At 36.8% G+C, this 21385-nt stretch overlaps 1 protein-coding gene across 2 annotated transcripts in view; it reads right to left on the bottom strand.

Annotated features, from left to right (window-relative positions):
- ATP7A (ATPase, Cu++ transporting, alpha polypeptide) overlaps nucleotides 1-19262 on the bottom strand; it is a 67159-nt gene extending 47897 nt beyond the window's left edge. For both annotated transcript variants that reach the window (XM_012664087.1, XM_012664085.1), the window contains exon 1: nucleotides 19143-19262. In XM_012664087.1, the coding sequence (XP_012519541.1) occupies nucleotides 19143-19262 (120 nt within the window). The remainder of the gene's footprint in view (nucleotides 1-19142) is intronic.
- Between the last annotated feature and the right edge of the window lie 2123 nt (nucleotides 19263-21385).

Below are 21385 nucleotides of genomic sequence, written 5' to 3' on the forward strand. Positions count from 1 at the left end.
AAGGTAATTTTGTTGGCAAGAAAAGATATAAACATACCAATTTATGAGAGAAGGCAGTATTCATAGAATTTTGTAGCATATACTCCTATATCCCCCTAAGTCACTAGGGCACAGTATTAATTTTGTTCAAAATAAGAACATCTTTGTTGTTTTGCCTGATTAGATTATAGAACAATGACTACGCTCTTAAAGCTCAGCTACTGCATGTAATTTAACTACTGTCATGACTGCACTTCTTTGGCTAACATCTTACAAAGATTAATAATGAAGACAGACAGACAGATACACACACACACACACACACACACACACACATTCATAGAAATATACTGGGTTGGGAGTCAGAAGATTTGAGTTCCAGGGTCAATTCTCCACTTAGTACTCAACCACACTCATTAGTTCTAGCATCTGAAAAATGAGAAAATATGCCCTATTATCTCTCAGGGCTGTTATAAGGATCATATGAGTAAATAAATAGGAAAGTCATTTGTAACTGCAATGAGGTGTGTAAAAGTAACTGAAGAACTGACATTTATCGAGCACTTACTATGTGTGTTAGGAACTGGGATTCTCAGGATATAAAGCTCAATATGTCACAGTCACAGGAAGCACTATTAGGACAGAGAATACAGAAAACGGATACTCATTCATCCCTGGGAATATGGGTCAAAAAAGGCTTCTCAGGGGAGATAACACCTGAGCATTAAAGGAAAAACAGGAATCTGCAAGGATATATGAGGCAGGGAATTTCAGACAAATGAAAACACAAAAGTAGGGAAAGATGAAAGGCTGGAGAATTAGGCAACTGCTTTATTGTGAGGTCTTATATACCAATAATGGTTTGTAATATATCCAATAGGTAATGAGGAGTCATGGAAAAGTTAAGCAGAGAAATGACATGATCAGATTTTCATTTTAGAGAACAAACATTTTGGAGGCAGTGTGGAAGATGATATTAAGGTGGAGTAGAATGATGCAGGAGGAAGGGAAATCAGCTAGGAGGCTACTGCAATTGCAACAGTGATGCATAGAGGGTCTGAATTAAGGCATGAACACTGGGGGTAAAAAGAAAAGGGGCAGTTCCAAGGTACATTTAGGAGGGCAGGGCCTACTAATGAGATATAAAGGGTAAGGGAGCTGACTAGGATGACTTGAAGGTTTTTGGCTTGGACCAGTGGCTAGATGATGATGCCATTAACTGATATCAGAAAGAGAGGAAGAAAACAGGAGGAATTTAAGAGGTTAGAGTGGAGGGAAAGCAAAGATGATGAATTGAGTTCTGGAACTGTTGATTTTGAGATGCCAGTAGGATATCAATATTCAAAAAGCAGTTTAAAATATGGGTATTATTATAATTATTAATTCCTAGTAAAAAGCTTTGTTCCATAAAATAAAAACTCAAAAATATATTTAAAAGTAATTCAGAGGAGAAAATCTCACTTTCAATTGTCCACAATAGTTACATAGTTAAATCTTTCACCTATTTTAATGAACTTCCTATTTTTATCACTTCTTTTAGCTTGATAATTGATGACTATGTATTTGGTGAAAATTTGAAATTTGCCCATGACATATAAAGTTTCTAAGACTCTGATAATTCTAGTTGGTTAGCTCATTCCTAGTGATGAAAGAGATCACCATTATAAACGATCCAAAACAAAAGAATTAGGGAAATAATTTATATTTGGTATTGGATTACACTATTTAACATTTTCCAAGAATAAACCACAGACTAGCCAACCACATATAGTTGAGACATAAACTTTTGAAAGAGATGCAGTATAACTGCAGCCACTATCAAATGAAGGCTTTTGTGTCTTTTTTTTTTTAAAGAGATCCTCTTTTAAACTTTAATCTCACCCCCCTTAGGCCAATGATTTTCTGATTTAAAAAATGACTTTAAGGCCGGGTGTGGTGGCTCACGCCTGTAATCCTAGCTCTCCGGGAGGCCAAGGCGGGCGGATTGTTTGAGCTCAGGAGTTCGAGACCAGCCTGAGCAAGAGCAAGACCCCATCTCTACTAAAAATAGAAAGAAATTAATCAGATAACTAAAAATATATGGAAAAAATTAGCCGGGCATGGTGGCGCATGCCTGTAGTCCCAGCTACTCGGGAGGCTGAGGCAGGAGGATCGCTTGAGCCCAGGAGTTTGAGGTTGCTGTGAGCTAGGATGACACCATGGCACTCTAGCCCAGGCAAAAGAGTGAGACTCCATCTCAAAAAACAAAAAAAAAAATGACTTTAAGTAATTTAAACATCCGAACTAAAGGGGAAAATGGAGAACAGAATAGTGGCTTCTAGGAGCTAGAGGTGGGAAACAGGGTACCATGAGGGCGTTTTGGGGGGTAATAGTACTGTGCTATGTACTGGTTGGTGGTATAGTTCAGTGAATCTATACATGTATTAACGTTCACAAAACTAAAAGAATTTCTTCATAGAACTGTATACCAAAAGAAGTAAATTTTACTAGATGATAATTTTTCAAAACAAAAATATACTAATATTAGGTTAAAAATTCAGTTCCTGGCTGGGCGCAGTGGCTCACATCTGTAATCCTAGCACTTTGGTGGGCTGAAGGTGGGAGGATCACTTGAGGCCAAGAGTTCAAGATCAGCCTGAGCAACATAGTGAGACCCCCCCCATCTCTACAAAAAATTTTTAAAAACTAGCCAAGTGTGGTGGCACAGAGATGTAATCCCTGCTACTCAGGAGGCTGAGGCAGGAGGATTGCTTGAATCCAGGAGTCTGAGGTTGCAGTGACCTATGATGATGCCACTGCACTCTACTCGGGGCAACAAAGCAAGACTCTGTCTCAAAAAAAAAATTCACTTCCTCAGGTACACTAGCCACATTTCAAGTGTTCAGTGACCAATATGGCTAGTGGCTGCCATACCAGACAGGGCAGATAAAACACTTCCACCATCGTAGAATGTTCTTGGACAGTACTGCTCTAGGTACTACTGTACTTTTTCTGATAAAGTACCAACTTAAAAGGATCCTTTTCCCTTTGGGTTTAAATATATTGTATCTGGTATTGCTTAAACAAGACCTAATTTTGATATACTTTTCCCCCAAAAAATGTCAATTTACCAACATGCCCAGTGAGAAATTGTTCCGTTGTTAAAAGCAAAAAGGACTTTGTCACTGAATGATCTGCTATACTTTCTACTGCTTTAGCCTATCTTTTATTTATAAAAGACATAAGGAAACTATGTATAAAAATACTATACAAAACAGAAGTCATATTACCCTATGCAATTTGCACACTGTAGACAGGAAAACACTTTCTTATTTAGTAAATTCTATTTGTGAGTTTCAAAGTTGACCAACCACACTCCGTACAAACAAAAATATTCCTCCTTGGGGTAATAGCACTCAACTTTTCCTCTAAATATTAGATATCAAAGAGATTTTTCAAACCTAAGGTCTCAAAGGAAACAAAATTAAACAGGACCTTATTTTCTTTTAAGAGAAAATTCACACAGTAATTATTACAATACCGTTCTGGGTATTAGGTCCTTGGGCTGGAAGCCAAGATGGCATTTATTTATTCGACAAATATTTACTGAGTGCCTGGCACTGTGCTAACTCCTGGGGATACAGTGGTGAGCAAAACCAGGCATGACTGCATAGAGCTGGAAATTGCTGGTGGCAGTCTGATTGGTTTTTTTTTTAGGGGAAAGCGTGAACACAGTCCCCCACTACCACAAATTATGCAGTCGAGTTTCCCACATTTGGGGAAATTGCAGGGTCAGCACATCCGGAGTGCAATGGATGAGCCTCATCCTGGGAAAACCACCTCCGTGATCATGGTATCTCGCCCGCCAGGTAAGTATGGCAGTCTGATTTTAAGTCTGCACTGCTCTTCCTTTACGTGTCCCCACTCCCAAAGTAACCTCCCCCTCATTCCCCACATTGTTACAAAGTTTCAACAGCTTATCTTTTTCTCAGAATCTTTTATTAGGAATCAATGCTGTTATTTTTATTTTCAAAGGAACTATTTTTCCATTATATAAATAGTTCCTCTGAAAATAAACATAATAGCCTACAAACTATTAATATGGCTCATAGAAAAGACTCAAGGTGGAGGACTATTCACTGTATTTAGATGAAGGCTGTGGTGGGAGAGAAGAAAGGAAAATTAAACCAAATGTGCTCTGGCCTCAGTTGCATTAATAGTGAGGGTACTGACTGTCACAGGAATTATAAAGATCCATTATTTTAATGCTTACCGTGTTCTGTGTCTCTTAAATGTCAAAAATGAAATTCAGGCACAGTATACTTGATCTGCATATGATTTCTGTATAATCTGCATACACATACAAAGGCTGCATCTTGTATATACTCTCAGGTAATATGAAAGCTAGGACCTTGGACAAATCTCCCTACTTCTAAGGGTTTCAGTTTCCTCAGAGACTAAACACAATAATCTTTTTAGCTCTTTCTATGAAAGCTAAAATCTGTGTTACTATCACTTCTTGGGCTGTCACTAGCATATTTTTTCTCTTTTGTATTCTTTCTTATTTGATAATGAAAGGTGCTATAGTCTGAATATGTCCCCCCAAAATTCATCTGTTGAAATCCTAACCCCCAAGGTGAGACAGTACTAGGAGGTAAGGGCCTTTGGGAGGTGATTAGGTAATGAGGGCAGAGCCCTAAAAACTGGGATTAGTGCCCTTATAAAAGAGGCCCCAGATGAGGTGTGATGGTTCATGCCGTTAATACCAGCATTTAGGGAGGCCAAGGTGGGAGGATCCCTTGAGGCCAGGAGTTCAAGACTAGCCTGGGCAACATAGCAAGCCCTCATCTCTACAAAAATTTTTTACTAGTTGGACAGTGGTGGCACACACCTATAAATCCCAGCTACTCAGAAGGCTGAAGTGGAAGGATCGGTTGAGCCCAGGAGTTCCAGGTTACAGTGAGCTATATCAGGCCACTGTACTGCAGCCTGGCCCACAGAGTGAAATCCTGCCTCTAAAAAAAAAAAAAAAAAAAAAAAAAAAAAAAAAAAGAGTAAATAAATAAATAAAAATAAGAGGCCCCAGAGAGCTGCCTTGTCTGTTCTACCACGTGAGGACACAATGAGAAGGTGCCACCTATGAACCAGGAAGTCAACCTTCACCAGACACCAGATTTGCCTATAGCTTGATTTTGGACTTCTCAGCTTCCAGAACTGGAAGAAATAAATTTCTGTTGTTGATAAGCCACCCAGTTTATGGTATTTTGTTATAGCACCCTGAACAGACTAAGACAAAGGTAATCCAGTTTCCTACATAAAGGTTAGGAAATTGAATAAATTGCCCAAGAAACCCAGCAAGAAAATGAAAGAGCTAGGAGTCAAATGCAAGTGTATGTAACTCCAAAGTCCATAGTCTTTCCATCTATAAATGATTAGGCTAGATGATCTCCGATTTCCTGGAGAAACTAAAATTCTGTGCCTGTGATTTGAGCAATGTGTGGCTTATGAGTAAAAACACCCGAAAAGCATAAAATATTTTTAGTGTTTAAACCAAATTTTATTATTTGTTTTCCCCCCACACACATTTCACATTTTCTCCCATGCTCGTTTAAATTTAAAATGATTTAAAAACATATTTCTTTGGGTTTTTAGCAGAATTGACAATCAGGACATTTAAATATTTCCCCATTTTTAACAGTCACTATGGGGAAAGTTCCTTGGCTAAAGTTTTAGCACACTGAAATTCTTTTTTATCCCTCAGGCATCAATTTATATGTCATCACAATAAATTCAGGTTAGCATGCTGCTCAGTGTGAGAGCTTCAGATGGTTTAAAGCTCACTTTCTCAAGTCTCTTGTATATAATGGCTAAAGAATTAAAATTTTTTTTAAAAAGCTCACTTTCTTACTTTTGCATATAACAACTCAACATAAAGGTAATTAGAGATTTTTCAGAGCTTGAAAGGATTCTATCATTTTATAGATGTGGAGACTGAAGTCAGAAAAGTGAAATAATTCATCAATAACCCTGAATTTCTAATATATTTGATCCACCACTCATGTTTTGAATAACCAAAAACTATTTATAATAGGAGCCCCATTTATAATACATGTAGTCTCAATAAAAATTCAGTTATTGTTTGTTGAAAAAATGTGTGTATATTAATAGAGTAACACTACTTTCATGCTTCAGTATAGGATACTAAAAATTAAAATATCATAAGAGGAAACCATCGAGCTCTATTAACATTAATCCTATTGACCAACCTAAATAAACATTGCCACTCAAAACTATTAAATCAGTTTATAAACTAGAAAAAGACAATTCTTAGAAACTAACACAATAGTCGCAAATCAATCTAAAAATCCAAACATTAAATATTTTAAGGTGAAAAAGGTACAGAGATTTTATTAGTTTTTCTTAAGTTGTAGCATTGTTCTTCATGAACAGAACTATAAATAAACTGAGTGCTTTGTCAGAAATTTCCAGTATAGTTTCATTTTGTTTCAAAAATTATACAACAAATGCATGATTATTCATTATAAAAATTTAAATGCAAAAGTATACAAAGGAAATAGTGAAAGTCCCTCTTCACACCATTACTCTACTGCTAAATTTGCATCTTGGATTTGATCTTTCTTTGATCCTTGGAATAGAGTTCAACTAAATCAGAAACCTAAGCCTCTTTGAATAGCTGATTCGGCATCTTCATGGACAGATGATTATTACCTACTAATTACTAATAATCAAAATGCCTATGTTATTCTAATACAGTGTTGTTGAGAGAGCATCAGTTTGAAAATGCACTTTTATTTGCCATAGCAAAAGTTAGGAAACCAAAAAAAAGTCCCAAATAGAAATGAAAATATTAGATAGGTCTCTTATATACTGATAAGGAACAACATCTATGATATATTTGCTAAGTGAAAGAACAAGATGCAGAATATGTATAATATGATTCCATTGTTATCAAAATGGGATATATGCCATCAAGTAGCTACACATGTACACGTAAATAGTTTTATTCATAGTCATTCTGAAGGATACATATACATAGCATAACTAGTTTCCTTTGGGAGAGGAATTTTATTCTGTTCATGTGTTACTTTTTCAATAATAAAAAAACCTAGTTAACTTTAAGGGGAGTAAGGAATGTATTCATTGACCCACAGGAGGAATTTAGTAACTGCTAGCATCTAGGTGGTCATTTGTGCTTTTTTAAGAGACAGGTTCTCACTCTATTACCCAGGCTGGAATGGAGTGTCGTGATCATCGCTACTGTAGCCTTGAACTCCTGGGCTCAACTGATCCTTCCAGTTCAGCCTCCCAAGTAGTTAGGACTATAGCCACAAGCCACCATGTCCAGCTTATTTTTTTTCTACAGCCACAAGCCACCATGTCCAGCTAATTTTTTTAAATTTTTTTTTTCTTTTAGAGACGAGGTCTTGCTATGTTATCCAGGCTGGTCTCAAACTCCTGGCCTCAAGCAATCCTCCCACCTCGGCCTCCCAAAGTGCTGGGATTACAGGTATGAGCCACCATGCCCAGCTAGGTGGTCATTTTTTAAAAAGATAGTCTATATAAAGATAATAGACTGCAGCCTTTATCTGAGTAAAAGGGAAAAACACTCAAAAGTTAGCACTGTAAGTTTCAGGGACAACGTAATTTGTTAATAAGGCATTAACCTTTGTAGTCATTCAGTACTTATATCTAACTAAATTTGTTTTTACATTTTCACTTTCCCAAAGGCCAAACAATCCCGGAGAAAGATCTTCACATCATCTCATTTTATTTTTCCTTTGAACAGACCCCTGGGGTTATTAGATTAAACTTCAGGTTAATCCTTTTAAAGTCTACAGTCTTAACATTGTCAGGACAAATAAGAATATTACACTCATTTACTGTACAACTTAAGACACAATTCCCAAAATGTATTTAAATGCTAAAGCTGCAAAGGGAAATAATTATATTCCTTCTATTTATTCCAAAATAAGAAACTCCTTGACTATTCACGCTCCTTGAATTCTGTTAATTAAAGTTCTAATCTGTTCCACTGTTGCATTTTTTCTTTTTTTTTTGAAGTGGGGAAATAGACCTCACCTCCTTTTTTTTTTTTTTTTTGAGACAGAGTCTCACTACAGTGCCATGGCGTCAGCCTAGCTCACAGCAACCTCAAACTCCTGGGCTCAAGCAATCCTCCTGCCTCAGTCTCCTGAGTAGCTGGGACCACAGATGCTTACCACCACACCTGGCTAAGTTTTTCTATTTTTAGTAGAGACGGGGGTCTTGCTCTTGCTCAGGCTGGTCTCGAACTCCTGACCTCAAGGGATCCTCACGCCTTGGCCTCCCAGAGTACTAGGATTACCGGTGTGAGCCACTGTGCCCAGCCTCCATTGTCGTATTTTTCAATAAAGCAACTTCACTCAATTTAATATCACAATTATATTACTTCATTCCAAACACTACTTTGATTTAGTTGAAACACTCTTCTCCCCAAATCTGGTTTCTAAAATGACTACACAGTAGTCTTAATTATAATCTCAGGAATTATGATCCAGAAATTTTAAACCTTAACATTCTTTAAAAAGTGATCAACAGCTAGGTGCAATGGCTCATTTCTGAAACCCTAGCACTTTGGGAGGCAGAGGCTGGAGGACCACTTGAGCCCAGGAGTTTGAGACCAGCCTGGGCAACATAGCAAGAGCCTGTCTCTACAAAAAATACAAAAATTAGCCAGGTGGCATGCACTTATAGTCTCAGCTACTTAGAAGGCTGAAGCAGGAGGATCACTTGGAGCCCAGGAGTTTGAGGTGGCAATGAGCTACAATGACGCCACTGCACTCTAGCCTGGGCAACACAGTGAGATTCTGTCTCAAAAAAAAAAAAGTGATCAATATTTATGTATTATTATCATGTTGGGCTACATTCTGACTATAAATTATGTTTGGACAAGGACAGTTTTCTACATGGTGCCTAGAAAGAGGTGAATTCACATTTTATGGCCTCTGAAACTTAAATAATTTGAGGGGCCTTCTTTAAGAAAAATATAAAACTATACGTAAGAAAATTCTGTACAAAAAATATTCTGAATGGATAACAAAATCAAAAGTTATAATTTTTTAAGCTAACAAATACCATTAATACCAATGATATTTTTATTAACAGTGTCTGATATACCTAATACTTTCTTTTCCTATGTTATTGGCTGTATATTCTTTGATTGGGTGCTTCATTTGACAATGACTTTATAAAATCATTTCTATATAAAGAAAAGAAAAAAAATTCAGTCTTTCCTCTAAATTAAAATTTTTTATTAATGATAATTTAGAAAATTTACTTTCAACATCACAACTGGACATTGGTAAATTTTTAGAGCTATTGTCAAATTTGTGAAAACTACAGAGTTTCTTTCATATATAAACTGTAAGATTTCAGGGTATTTCAAGTTTACTTGTGCGGTGAATAATCTCACATACTCTTTGAATTGATAATACACATTTACCAGTTTTTAAACTGGGCTCTATACCTTCAAGTCATGACACTGAGTTGGCACCACTGGTGGTAGCAATATTACTGGAAGCCAATCTTATACCAGAATTCCTAGCAAAAACTCCACTATACACAGAAGTGACTAAGAACCACATATAGACAAATAGTCTACCCATCCTGAACTAAACATACCTCCAACGCAACCTCCCTTTAGTAAGATCCCCAAAATGTTCACAGCCACTTAAATACCACCCAACACAAAGAGGAGGTCTAACAGAAGGGGAGTCAAAGTGGAAATGGACAGTGACCTTAAAGGATTGTGGTTAAAATATTTTACTTTTCCAAATTGTACAAAAACGCATGACCATGTGGACACATTGCTAAGACTTCTTCCAGAGTCCTTAAAGGAGGTTAATGAAAATGAGTGGCTCTGAAGCTTAAGCTTCATTAACTTCACAGGAAATCTATCTCTGGCCCTAGAAGACTTAACACTTAGCAAAATATTTTTTAAAGGAAAGAAAAAAGAAGAAAGTTCACTAATATATCCTATATCATAAGGGCTTTTGACTGAAAGAGGAGAAGCAGAGCTGGAAATGACAGGAAAACGACAGCAATCAAATTATGAATGTGCCCTGGAAAGTACAGCCTTGAGTATCTGTCACTGGCGTTCATATAAGTCACTGTTGATAACACAAAGTGCTTTCACATTATACCGCTGCTATTCTTCATTTACAATGTAATCAAAATTCAATTGCATTTGTCTGACCCTAAAAAGACCCTATTAAGCAGTGGCGAATTCTGGGAAAATGAAGTAGAAATACCAGGCTTACATATGAATGGGTGCAAATAGGCTGTTTGGGGAAGTAGGAATGTAGTTGCAAATATCAAATCAGAATCTAGTCCTATAGTTCTACATGGATATGTTGGCAGAAACAAATATTCACCTACAATAGTTTGTTAGACAGAGAGTTGAGGGTTTTGGAAAATACATTAGTAGTCAGTGGACAGTAATACCTAAGTCATTTGACAAAACATTATGTGAACTAGTCTCCAGATGGTTAAAACAGCACTATTGCAATTAGCACAGACACTACTGTATAACTAGTAACATTCAGCTTCTATCCTGGCCCCTAGCACCGGCTCCACCTTAGATCAAGTGGAGGAGGTTTAATTAGTTTCATTTGATGACAAATCAAGTGCAGGTGTCATACTTATTACTCACTGAAATTAAACAACTCATTTTTAAAGCTTTAGGACTGAAGGTTGCAGAGCCACTTTTACTATTGTTTCCTAATCAAGAAACTGCAAAATATGCTTCTAATTTTTGCATAGTTATGATTAGTGAAAAAATTATCAAATGTTTTTTATAAATTTGAGTATGTTGAAGATAAACTCATTTGAGAAAACCTGCAGTGTAGTAAATAAATAAAATAACGACTTGTCATCGCTCAGATTTTCCAACGTGGCTCTCTCCCCAGAGCAAATTAAAGGCAACGTACCCCTGTTGGGGGACGTGGTAGGAAAAAAGCAGTGTGGAAGCCTCTAAGACTGGAGTTATGCCAAGATAGATGGTAAATACAAAAGAAAACCCTACTTTTGGAGCAAGTGAAATGGAAAATTCATATCTAAGTATTCATATGGAAGCCTACAGGACAGAAAACTTAAGAGAAGGAATCTTACACTATGCAAATAAAGCTTTTCTAGCCACAACTATCAACATAGTCTTAGCTAACCAGAGTATACAGTCAACAAATGAGAAACACTGCTTTTTCCCCAAACAATAAAATGGATCCAAAGCTTACTTTGTCCTCTCTGGCCAAGATGAATATGAAATGCAGGCATAAAAATATCACCCACAGTTTCAGATTTGAAAAAGAATTGCCTGCATATTAGCACCACACTTCATATGACTCTTGAATTAAAGAAATGTATCAGACTTCATAGAGAATCATGATGTGCTAATTAGCCAATTTTTTGTCATAAAAACAAGGCGAACTGAAGTCAATCTGCTCAAGATACTATGAAAAGTCAGAATTATAGACAGGAATACTGTAGAGACAAGAAAGTATAAATCCTATACTTCACAAAAAAGCCAAAAACATTTTAGAATCTCTGAAGAATAAATGGATGAAAATTAATGTTTAGATTAAGAATAATTAAAAAGTACAGCTCCCACAAGTATCTGATCTGGAGACACACAAAATGTTCTAATTGCAATGTAATGATCCATGTACCTAAAAATATAATGAACCTCTGATAATTAGAAAGAATCTATCTGGGATCCCTAATTTTAAATTTTGTGCTAAATCTGACATCCAGTTGGACAAAGCTCCCTTTAGAATATTAACATCTACAAAAAAAAAATGTATTTTTTTTTGAATGTGGGTCTCAACTAGTCATAGGAAAACCATTTGGGAATTGATGCAAGTTGATCAAATTCCAAAGTGGCATTAATTTTCCACCATCACTGTAACGAACATTGCACAAAAGCAAAATTGTAGAAAACCTCCAGCAAATAGAACTACCACCAATATAAAGTTGTTTCAATGATAGCAAAATTTTAATATATTAAAATGACAAGTACATTACACAAATGAGAACACAGCTAAAATTACACATCTGATGATAGACTCATTAAGCCCTGGCAGTAAAAATAAACATGCTCAAGAGTAAGAAATTCATAGTATAATATTTAAGAAAAAGCTTCCATATATTATTATCATTACTAGGAAATTCCAATCAATCATCTAGTCAGGGACCTTAACAGAATACAATAGGCAGGAAGGCCTGGACCAACTCTTAGAAGTGTCAACAAAAACACATCAAATTCAACTGAGGAGAATGTCATGCAAATGAATAGCAAGGATTCTCCTGGGTGATGGGTATAGAGTGGTTCCTTGTACTAGTCTCTCTGCTTTTGCGTTATGTTTGAAGTTTTTAACTAAAAGTAAGTATTCTTGGACCAAGTGGGGTTTATCCTGCAAATGCATGGCTGGTTAAACATTTGAAAATCAATCAATGTAATTCGTGTACTAACAGACAAAAGAAGAAAAATCATATGATCACCTGTAGATGCATAAAAAGCACTTGACAAAATTCAACATCCATTGACGATTTTTTTAAAAAAACTCTCAGCAAACTAGGAATAGAAAGGAACTTCCTTAATTTGCTAAAGAACATCTACAAAATTCCTAAGAGTAACACAATGCTAATGGTGAATGACTGAATGTTTTCCCCCTACCACTGTCCACTCTCATCACTTCTATTCAAAATTGTAATGTCACAGCCAGGCACAGTGGCACACACATGTAGTCCCAGCTACTCAGGAGGCTGAGGTGGGAGGATTATTTGAGCCCATGGGTTTGAAACCAGCCTGGGCAAAATAGTACAACCTCATTTCTTTAAAAAAATTTTTTTTTAAATTGTAATGGAGGTTTTAGCCAGTTTAAGAATGCAAGGAAAAGAAATAAAAGACATAGACTAGAAAGAAAGAAATAAAACTATTTCTACACCTGGATGACATAATTGCCTATGTAGAAAATCCCAACGAATCTACAAAAAAGCTAATTGATTTAATAAGTCAATTCAGCAAGGTTCCAGAATACAAGGTCAACATATAAAAATCATTGTATTTCCATATGCTTGTAATGGACAATTGAAATTGAAATTAAAATCTAAAAAAGTACCATTTACAGCAGCATTCAAAAATAAAATACTTAAATATAAGTCTAATAAAATATATACAGAGACTGAATGCTGAAAACTATATATCCTAGATAAAAGAAATCAAATAATACCTAAATAAATGGAAAGATATACCATGTACATGGACTAGAAAACTCAATATTGTTAAGATGTTAACTCTATCCAAATGGATCTACAGAATCAACACAATCCCAACCAAAATCCCAGCAAATATTTTTGTAGAAATTTATAAACTGATTCTAAAATTTATATGGAAAGGAAGGTCAGTCATGGTGGCTCATGCTGTAATCCTAGCACTGTGGGAGGCTGAGGCAGGAGGACTGCTTGACCTCAGGAGTTTGAGACCAGCCTGAGCAAGAGTGACACCCCGTCTCTACTGAAAATAGAAGAATTATCCAGGTGTTTTGGCAAGCACCTGCAGTCCCAGCTACTTGGGAGGTTGAGGCAGGAAGATTGCTTGAGCCCAGGAGTTTTGAGTTTGCAGTGACCTATGATGACGCCACTGCACTCTACCCAGGGTGACAGAGTGAGACTTTGTCTCAAAAAATAAATAAATTAATTAAATAAATAAATAAAATTTATATAAGAAGGAAAAGGAACTAGAATACCCAAAATAATTTTGAAAAAGAAGAAAAAGTTAAGGAATGACACTACTTGATTTTAATACCTATTTTAAAGCTACAATAATCAAAACTGTGTGGTATTGGCCAAAGGACAGACATATAGATTGATGGAACAGAATAGAGTGTACAGAAATAAACCAATAAATATAAGGTTAATTGATTTTCAACAAAGGTGCAAAGGCAATTCAGCAGAGAAAGAACAGACTTTTAAACAAATGGTGCTGGAAAAACTGGACATCCGTATGCAAAAAAGAAAATTAACATCAACCCATACCCAACAATGTATACAAGTTAATTAAAAATGGATCACAGACCTAAATGTAAAACCTAAAACTATAAAACTTTTAGAAAAAGATACAGGAAAAAAATCTTTGTGATCTTGGATTAGGCCAAGATTTCTTGGATATGACAGCAAAAGCATAAACCAGCCATAAAAGGGAAAAAGTGGATAAATTGGAATTCATCGAAAGTAAAAACTTCTCTCTAAAAGATACTTTTAAGAGACTGAAAAGATAAGCTACAGATTGGAAAAAATATTTTCAAAACACATATCTGAGAGAATACTTATATTCAGAATATATAAATAATTAAAATTCAATAATAAGAAAACAAAAAACCCAACTAAAAATTTGGCAAAAGACTTAATAGACATTTCACCAAAGAAGGAATACAAATGCCTAACAGGCACATGAAAAGATACTCAACATCATTAGCCATTAAGGAAATAGAATTATTGACATAATTCTACATACCACTATACATACATACCACTATACATACTATATATATTTTTTTTTAAGGCTCTGTCACCTAGGTTGGAGTGCAGTGCAACAATTATAGCTCACTACAACCCTGAACTCCTGGGCCAAAGCCATCCTCCCGCCTCTGCCTCCTGATTAGCTGGGACTACAGGCACACGCCACCAGTTAATTTTTAAATATTTTTGTGTAGAGACAGGGTCTTACTATGTTGCCGAGGCCGGCCTCAATTCTTGGCCTCAAATGATCCTCCTGCCTCAGCCTCCCAAAGTGCTGGGATTACAGGCATGGGTCACCACGCCTGACCTAGAATGTCTATAATTTTAAAAACTGATAATATAAAGTGCTGGAGAGAATATAGAGAAAGTGGAACACTCAAACATTGCTGCGGGGAAGATAAAATGTTATAGCCACTGTGGTAAATCATTTGGTAGCGTCTCAAAGAGATAAACATAACACTCACAATATGATGGAAAAATTTTAATCTGCCCAAGAGAAATTGGAACATATTTCCACACAAAGACTGGTATATAAACATTCAGAGCATTATTTTATGAAAAATCACAAAAAAAATGAAACAACCCAAATGTTTCTTAATGAGTGAATGGTTAAACAATCTGTAGTACACCCACGCTATAGAATATCCCTCTGCAATACAAAAGAAAGAACTAGTGATACCCGCAACAACATGGCTGGATCTCAAGTGCATTAAGGTAACTGAAGGAAGCCAGACTCAAAAGGCTATATACTGCGTGATTCCATTTATGTGGCAGTTTAAAAAAGGTAAAACTTCTAGAGACAGAAAACCAATTAGTGGTTATGAGGGGCTAACAGTGTGTGGGATGGGAGGATGACTTTAAAATAGGGTTACCAGATTTAGCAAATAAGAGTACAGGACATTCGGTTAAATTTGAATTTCAGAAAAATAATGCTAAATTTTAGTGTAAGTAAATCCCATGCAACACAACAATTCTCAAACAGTGGCCCCAAAACCAGCACCATTAGAATCAACTGGGTACTTGTTAGAAATGCAAACTCATAGGCCCCTTTTAGACCCAATGAATCTGAAACTATAGGGGTGAAGCCCAACAATCTGTGTTTTAACAAGCCCTTCAGTTGATCTCATGCTGTGGTTTAAGAACAACTGCTCACTGTACCTGTCACCGGCAAAAAAGAACCATAAGAAGCTAATATGAAGAAAAAGTGTCCTGACAAACATTTGGGGGGGGGGGAGAAAGAGAGAGAGAAAGAGAGAAAGAGAGAAAGAGAGAAAGAGAGAAAGAAAGAAAGAAAGAAAGAAAAAGAAACAGGGACACATGAGCCTGTTCAATAAAACAATTCACCATCATGAAATATTAACTGAACAGCCAAAGGGCATATAGTAGGTTCTCTGGGAAGGGACTATAACTGTAATTCTCAACTGGGGGCAATTTTGCACCCAGGGACATCTAGATATGTCTAGAGATATTTTTGGTTGTCACAACTGGGGAGAGGTGCTACTGGCATCTAGTGGATAGAGGCTGGAGATGATGCTAAACATCGTACAAAGCACAGGATGACCCACCACCACAAAGAATTATCCGGCTCAAAATGTCGATAGTGTTGACATTGAGAAACCTGGATTATGTCTGTAATCCTAGCACTCTGGGAGGCCAAGGCAGGAGGACTGCTTGAGTTCAGAAGTTCCAGAGCAGCCTGAGCAAGAGCTAGACCTCATCTCTACTAAAAATAGAAATATTAGCCAAGCATGGTGGTACATGCCTGTAGTCCCAACTACTTGGGAGGCTGAGGTAGGAGCATCGCTTGAGCCCAGGAGTTTGAGGTTGCAGTGAGCTATGATGATGCCACTGCACTTTACCCGGGGCAACAAAGCAAGACTCTGTCTCAAAACAAAAACAAACAAAAAACCTCATCAAGTATACAGTGCAGGCAGGGCGCGGTGGCTGACACCTGTAATCCTAGCAATCTGGGAGGCCGAGGCGGGAGGATCGTTTGAGACCAGCCTGAGCAAGAGTGAGACCCCGTCTCTACTAAAAATACAAAGAAATTAGCTGGACAACTAAAAATATATAGAAAAAATTAGCCGGGCATGGTGGTGCATGCCTGTAGTCCCAGCTACTCGGGAGGCTGAGGCAGGAGGATTGCTTGAGCCCAGGAATTTGAGGTTGCTGTAAGCTAGGCTGATGCCATGGCACTCTAGGCCGGGCAAAAAAAAAAAAAAGAGTGAGACTCTGTCTCAAAAAAAAAAAAAAAAAAGTATACAGTGCAAATTGTTATTAATTTTAAAAAACAGAACAAAACATACTTTCTGACCCCAAAGCCTTTAAATCTAAGACATTTTTATAAACATGTAAATAAAAAGATTAAAAAGGTAATGACAAATGAAACATAATTCAAGGTTTCTCGTACTGAAAATACTAGAAGTATTCCAGGGAGAATTTACAGAGACCAATGATACAGAGCTAAAATGGCAATTTGCTGGTAGGAGGCACCTTTATGATGAAATATCAGGTTGCTTTTTCCAGAAGTTATATGAAAACAAATTGTAGATGACAAGTTTGAGAACCATATGCAAATTAAAATGCATCGACAGATACTATACTACCAGAAAACACACTGGGCCAGAAATCACAGAACTTCAATTCTAGTTTTGCTTTGGTACTAGGTAGCTGTGTACCAAACACAAGTCACTTCATTATCTGGGCTTCAGTCTCCTGCTCTATAAAATGAGGGGTTAGAGTCCCTAAGTCATATCTAAGACCCCTTGCAGCTTTAACATACTATGCCTATGTCTAAAAATGAGCACAAAGAAACATTAAATTTATTTTTACAGGATACAACAGGAAAGGGTATAATTATGTTCCCTTTTGGGTCGTTTTGTGTTGACTGTGGTACTTTGGGTTCTGGTGTTTAGGAGTTGCCACCGAGCTGTTTAGCTTTTCTTACTTATTTATTATAACCATATTAATAATTAACTTTCACTGCAGAAAAATTGGAATATGGAGATAAATCACTTTTTCACTAAGATTCTGACAAAATTATAGCAGGAAATATGTTAAGATGCTATGACAAAATCAAGTGAGAATAAATAAAGAAGAGATGTTGCCATATGAATTACTTGGAGAAGCCTATCAGTGAAATAAGGAAGAAGCTCAAGTTTTACAATAATAGTTACTTACATGGTATGTTGAGGTATGTGTTAAAAACTTGACAGTGAGTATTACATCACAATATTTCTGTGAAAGATGTAGAACTACCGACACTGCAACTATCAATTTTGCAGATAAGGAACAGGCTTGACAGGAAAAGTTGCAAAACTTACTTTGGTTGTAACATCATTTTAATTTTTTATTTTTGTGAAGAAATTCTGCTGTGATGAGATACTTTATTTTAAATTTTCAAATTTTTCTGACTGGTGCTTTCCTTAGTGCTGGGAAGATTGTGATGAATACTTTAGGCTGGTAATGTTGACATACAGTGTATTCTTCTGTACTGCTCATGTCATTATATAATAAACGATGCTTGGGACATCTAATTCAATCACAAAATAATCTAAACTCCACCGTGCCTTAAAAGCACTACATCCAAAGTCCATTTTTCTCTCTTTTTTTTTTTTTTTGACATGATGTGCATGTGCTGGTAATACAAAATAAATGAAATGCTGTGGTATAGCGATACAAGTGGCCCTCAAGGCACTGTCAAATTATAACAGCATCTATCACTGTGCTTTGTAGTGTGGCAAGCAGCAGTGTGAAGCAACAAGGGCAAAACATTTGGGCTCTGTCACAGCTATTCAACTCTACTGTTATAGTGGAAAAGCAGCCATAAATAATACATAAGTGAATAAATGTGGCTGTGTTCTAATGAAACTTTACTTACAGACACAGAAATTTAAATTTCATATGATTTTTGTGTGTTCCTAAATATCATTCTTCTTTGATTTTGTTTCAACTACGTAAAAATGTGAAAACCATTCTTAGCCTACAGGCCATATGAAAGCAGGTGGCAAAGCTGGATTTGTCCTACAGGCAGCCATCAGTTTCCAACCCCTGCCATGTACACATGAAGATCTTAAGATAACTACAGGCACCTCGTGCAGTCTTCAGAAGGCTTTTTTATAACCTGAATTGCATCTTCAACCATAGTATACTTAGAATGTTGTTGATGCTCATAATAATGTCTTCCTTGATCATAAGAAACAAGGTGTGTTAGTAATTTCCCAGGTATTTTCACTTCGATTTTTAATTGCAAAATAATTGTCATGCTATAAAAGAGAAAGAAAACCCACTAACCCATTCTCTGAGAACATGTATTTTAGTTAAGTATCAGATTCAGAGTAATAAAAACATAAATCTATAAATACACAACCACAGTAATTTCAAGGTTCCACATTCAGATTTTTTAAATTGAAATATACACACATATTTTCTTTTTTTAAAAAGAGGAATTAATGGGTCAAAGTAAACTTATCTAGCTTCAGGGTTAGAAGTATGATAGTCTTTATTGCCAGATGTGTCAATGTGTTTGCTTCCATCTCGGTTTTGAAGTAATTTCCTAGCAGAATTCTAGTCAATGGCATTTGACCTGAATTTCCAAAAAAGTAACTTACTTTAATGTGATGCACGCCATTCACTTTTCCAATTTGCTGCTCAATGGTCCAAACACAGGAATTGCAAGTCATACCCTCAACAGAGATGGTAACAGAATTCACACCCATACTTGGGTCCATTTTGATTTCTTCTTTACATTCCTGTTAGAAACAATAAACTTGTTTAATTTCAGCCATGGAAATAATCTTTCCTCGACTTTTCTCTCACCTCCCCAATTAAAAATGTGCTAGTAATAAAACATGATCGGTATTCTTTTCTACTTGCCTCAGAAAAAGTTTTTATCGCCTTTGATGAGGTAAAGGAAAGTTGTTTCTATGACTATGCTAACTAAAAACAAAAATTTGCAATACTTGAATAATAAAAGCAACTAGCCTTCATAAAGTACACTCCTGATATTAAACATTCTCCCACATACAATCTCATTGAATATTTGGAAGTAGACATAATTAAGAACTAAGCAAGAATACCAAAAATCCTTACAACAGCCAACAATGTCCTCCAGCCCTCACCCCCAAGTTTACCTCTTTGACCTCCCCTTTTACTGTTCACCAACCCCTCTCTCTATGCCAATTGTACTGGCTTCCTGGCTGTTCCTCTTGCCAGGATGACTCCCACCTCAGGGCCTTGGCTTTAGCTACTTCCTTGGTTTGGGACTTTCTTCCTCCAGATATCTGCTAGGCTAACCTCCTTGTCTCCTTCAAGTCTTTGCTCAAATCTAACCTTCTTAATGAGGCCTGTGTTAACCACCCTATTTAAAATTGCAGCCTAAATCCCTTCCACATAGACACACATACTCTGATTCCCCTCACCTCTGATTTCTTTTTAATGTTTTTTGTAGAATTTAGCACCTTCTAACATATTACATAATTTGCTTATTTATTGTTTATTGCTTATTGTTTGTCTTCCTGTGGTGATTTTAAAATATGGTCACAAATTCTTTGTTACTCCTGCCTTTAAGAGGTAGAATTTAACTCCTTTCCCCTTGAGTGTGGCCTGAACGTAGTCACTTGCCTCTAACAAATAGACTATGGGGGCCGGGCACAGTGGCTCACGCCTGTAATCCTAGCACGCTGGGAGGCTGAGGTGGGAGGATCACTTGAGGTCAGGAGTTCAAGACCAGCCTGAGCAAGAGTGAGACCCCGTCTCTACTAAAAATAGAAAAGTTAGCTGGGCATCATAGTCCCAGCTACTCGGGAGGCTGAGGCAGGAGGATCGCTTGAGCCCAGGAGTTTGAGGTTGCTGTGAGCTAGGCTGACACCACGGCACTCACCCGGCCAACAGAGTGAGACTCTGTGTCAAAATAAAACAAACAACAACAACAAAAAAACCAAATAGACTATGGTAGAAGTGACAAGGTGTGACTTCCAAGACTAAGTCATAAAAGGTATTGCAAGAGGAAAAAAAGGGCATTGTGACTTTCCTCTCCTGAATCACCCAATCTGGGGGATGCCACCTGTCATATATGAGGCCATCCTTATGGAGAGGTTCATGTGGCAAGGAATGGAGGCCTCATGTCAACAAACAGCAAAGACTTGAGGCCTCTTACCAATAGCCAGGTGAGTGAACAGTCTTGTAAACTGCTCCTTCAGACCCAAGTTAAGCATTTAGATGACTATAGCCCAAGCCAACATATTGACTACAAGTTCACGAGAGAACTTGAGCCAGAAAAACCCATCTAAGCCACTCCTAAACACCTCAACCACAGAAACTGTGAGATAATAAATGTTTCTTGCTTTAAGCCACTAAATTTTGGGGTGATTTGTTATATTGCAATAATTAACTAACGCACTTCCCACCAGAATGAAAACTCCATGAAGGCAGGACTCTGTTTTTTCACTGATATTAGGTTGAACCACATGAAATCACCATTGATTCATGTAAAAATAGACAAATGCTGGTAATTTCATACAGATCAACCTAATATATCCCATGGAAACAGTGGTTTCCTCTGGTGAGGGGAAAGGAGGGATAGGAGTTAAGTGTGAGAAAAAAAATTTTCAGTATATAACCTTTTGTACCTTTTACTCCAAATGGTATACAAATGATTACTGTATCACTTTAGTTTTGCTAAGCTCAGAGAAAGCTTTAACAGAAAATGCTGCTGAACCATGCCCTCTGCTACTAACAAAGCAAGATGATTAACAGACTCTTCTATTAATAACTGCTCCAATGTGTTTCTGTGAAGCTTTGAACAATTGGACCACCTAGTCTATAGTATTATGTTAGAACAGCTTGATCTAAG

Source organism: Propithecus coquereli, unplaced genomic scaffold (assembly GCF_000956105.1).
Source record: "Propithecus coquereli isolate 6110/MARCELLA unplaced genomic scaffold, Pcoq_1.0 Scaffold86, whole genome shotgun sequence".
Lineage (NCBI taxonomy): Eukaryota > Metazoa > Chordata > Mammalia > Primates > Indriidae > Propithecus > Propithecus coquereli.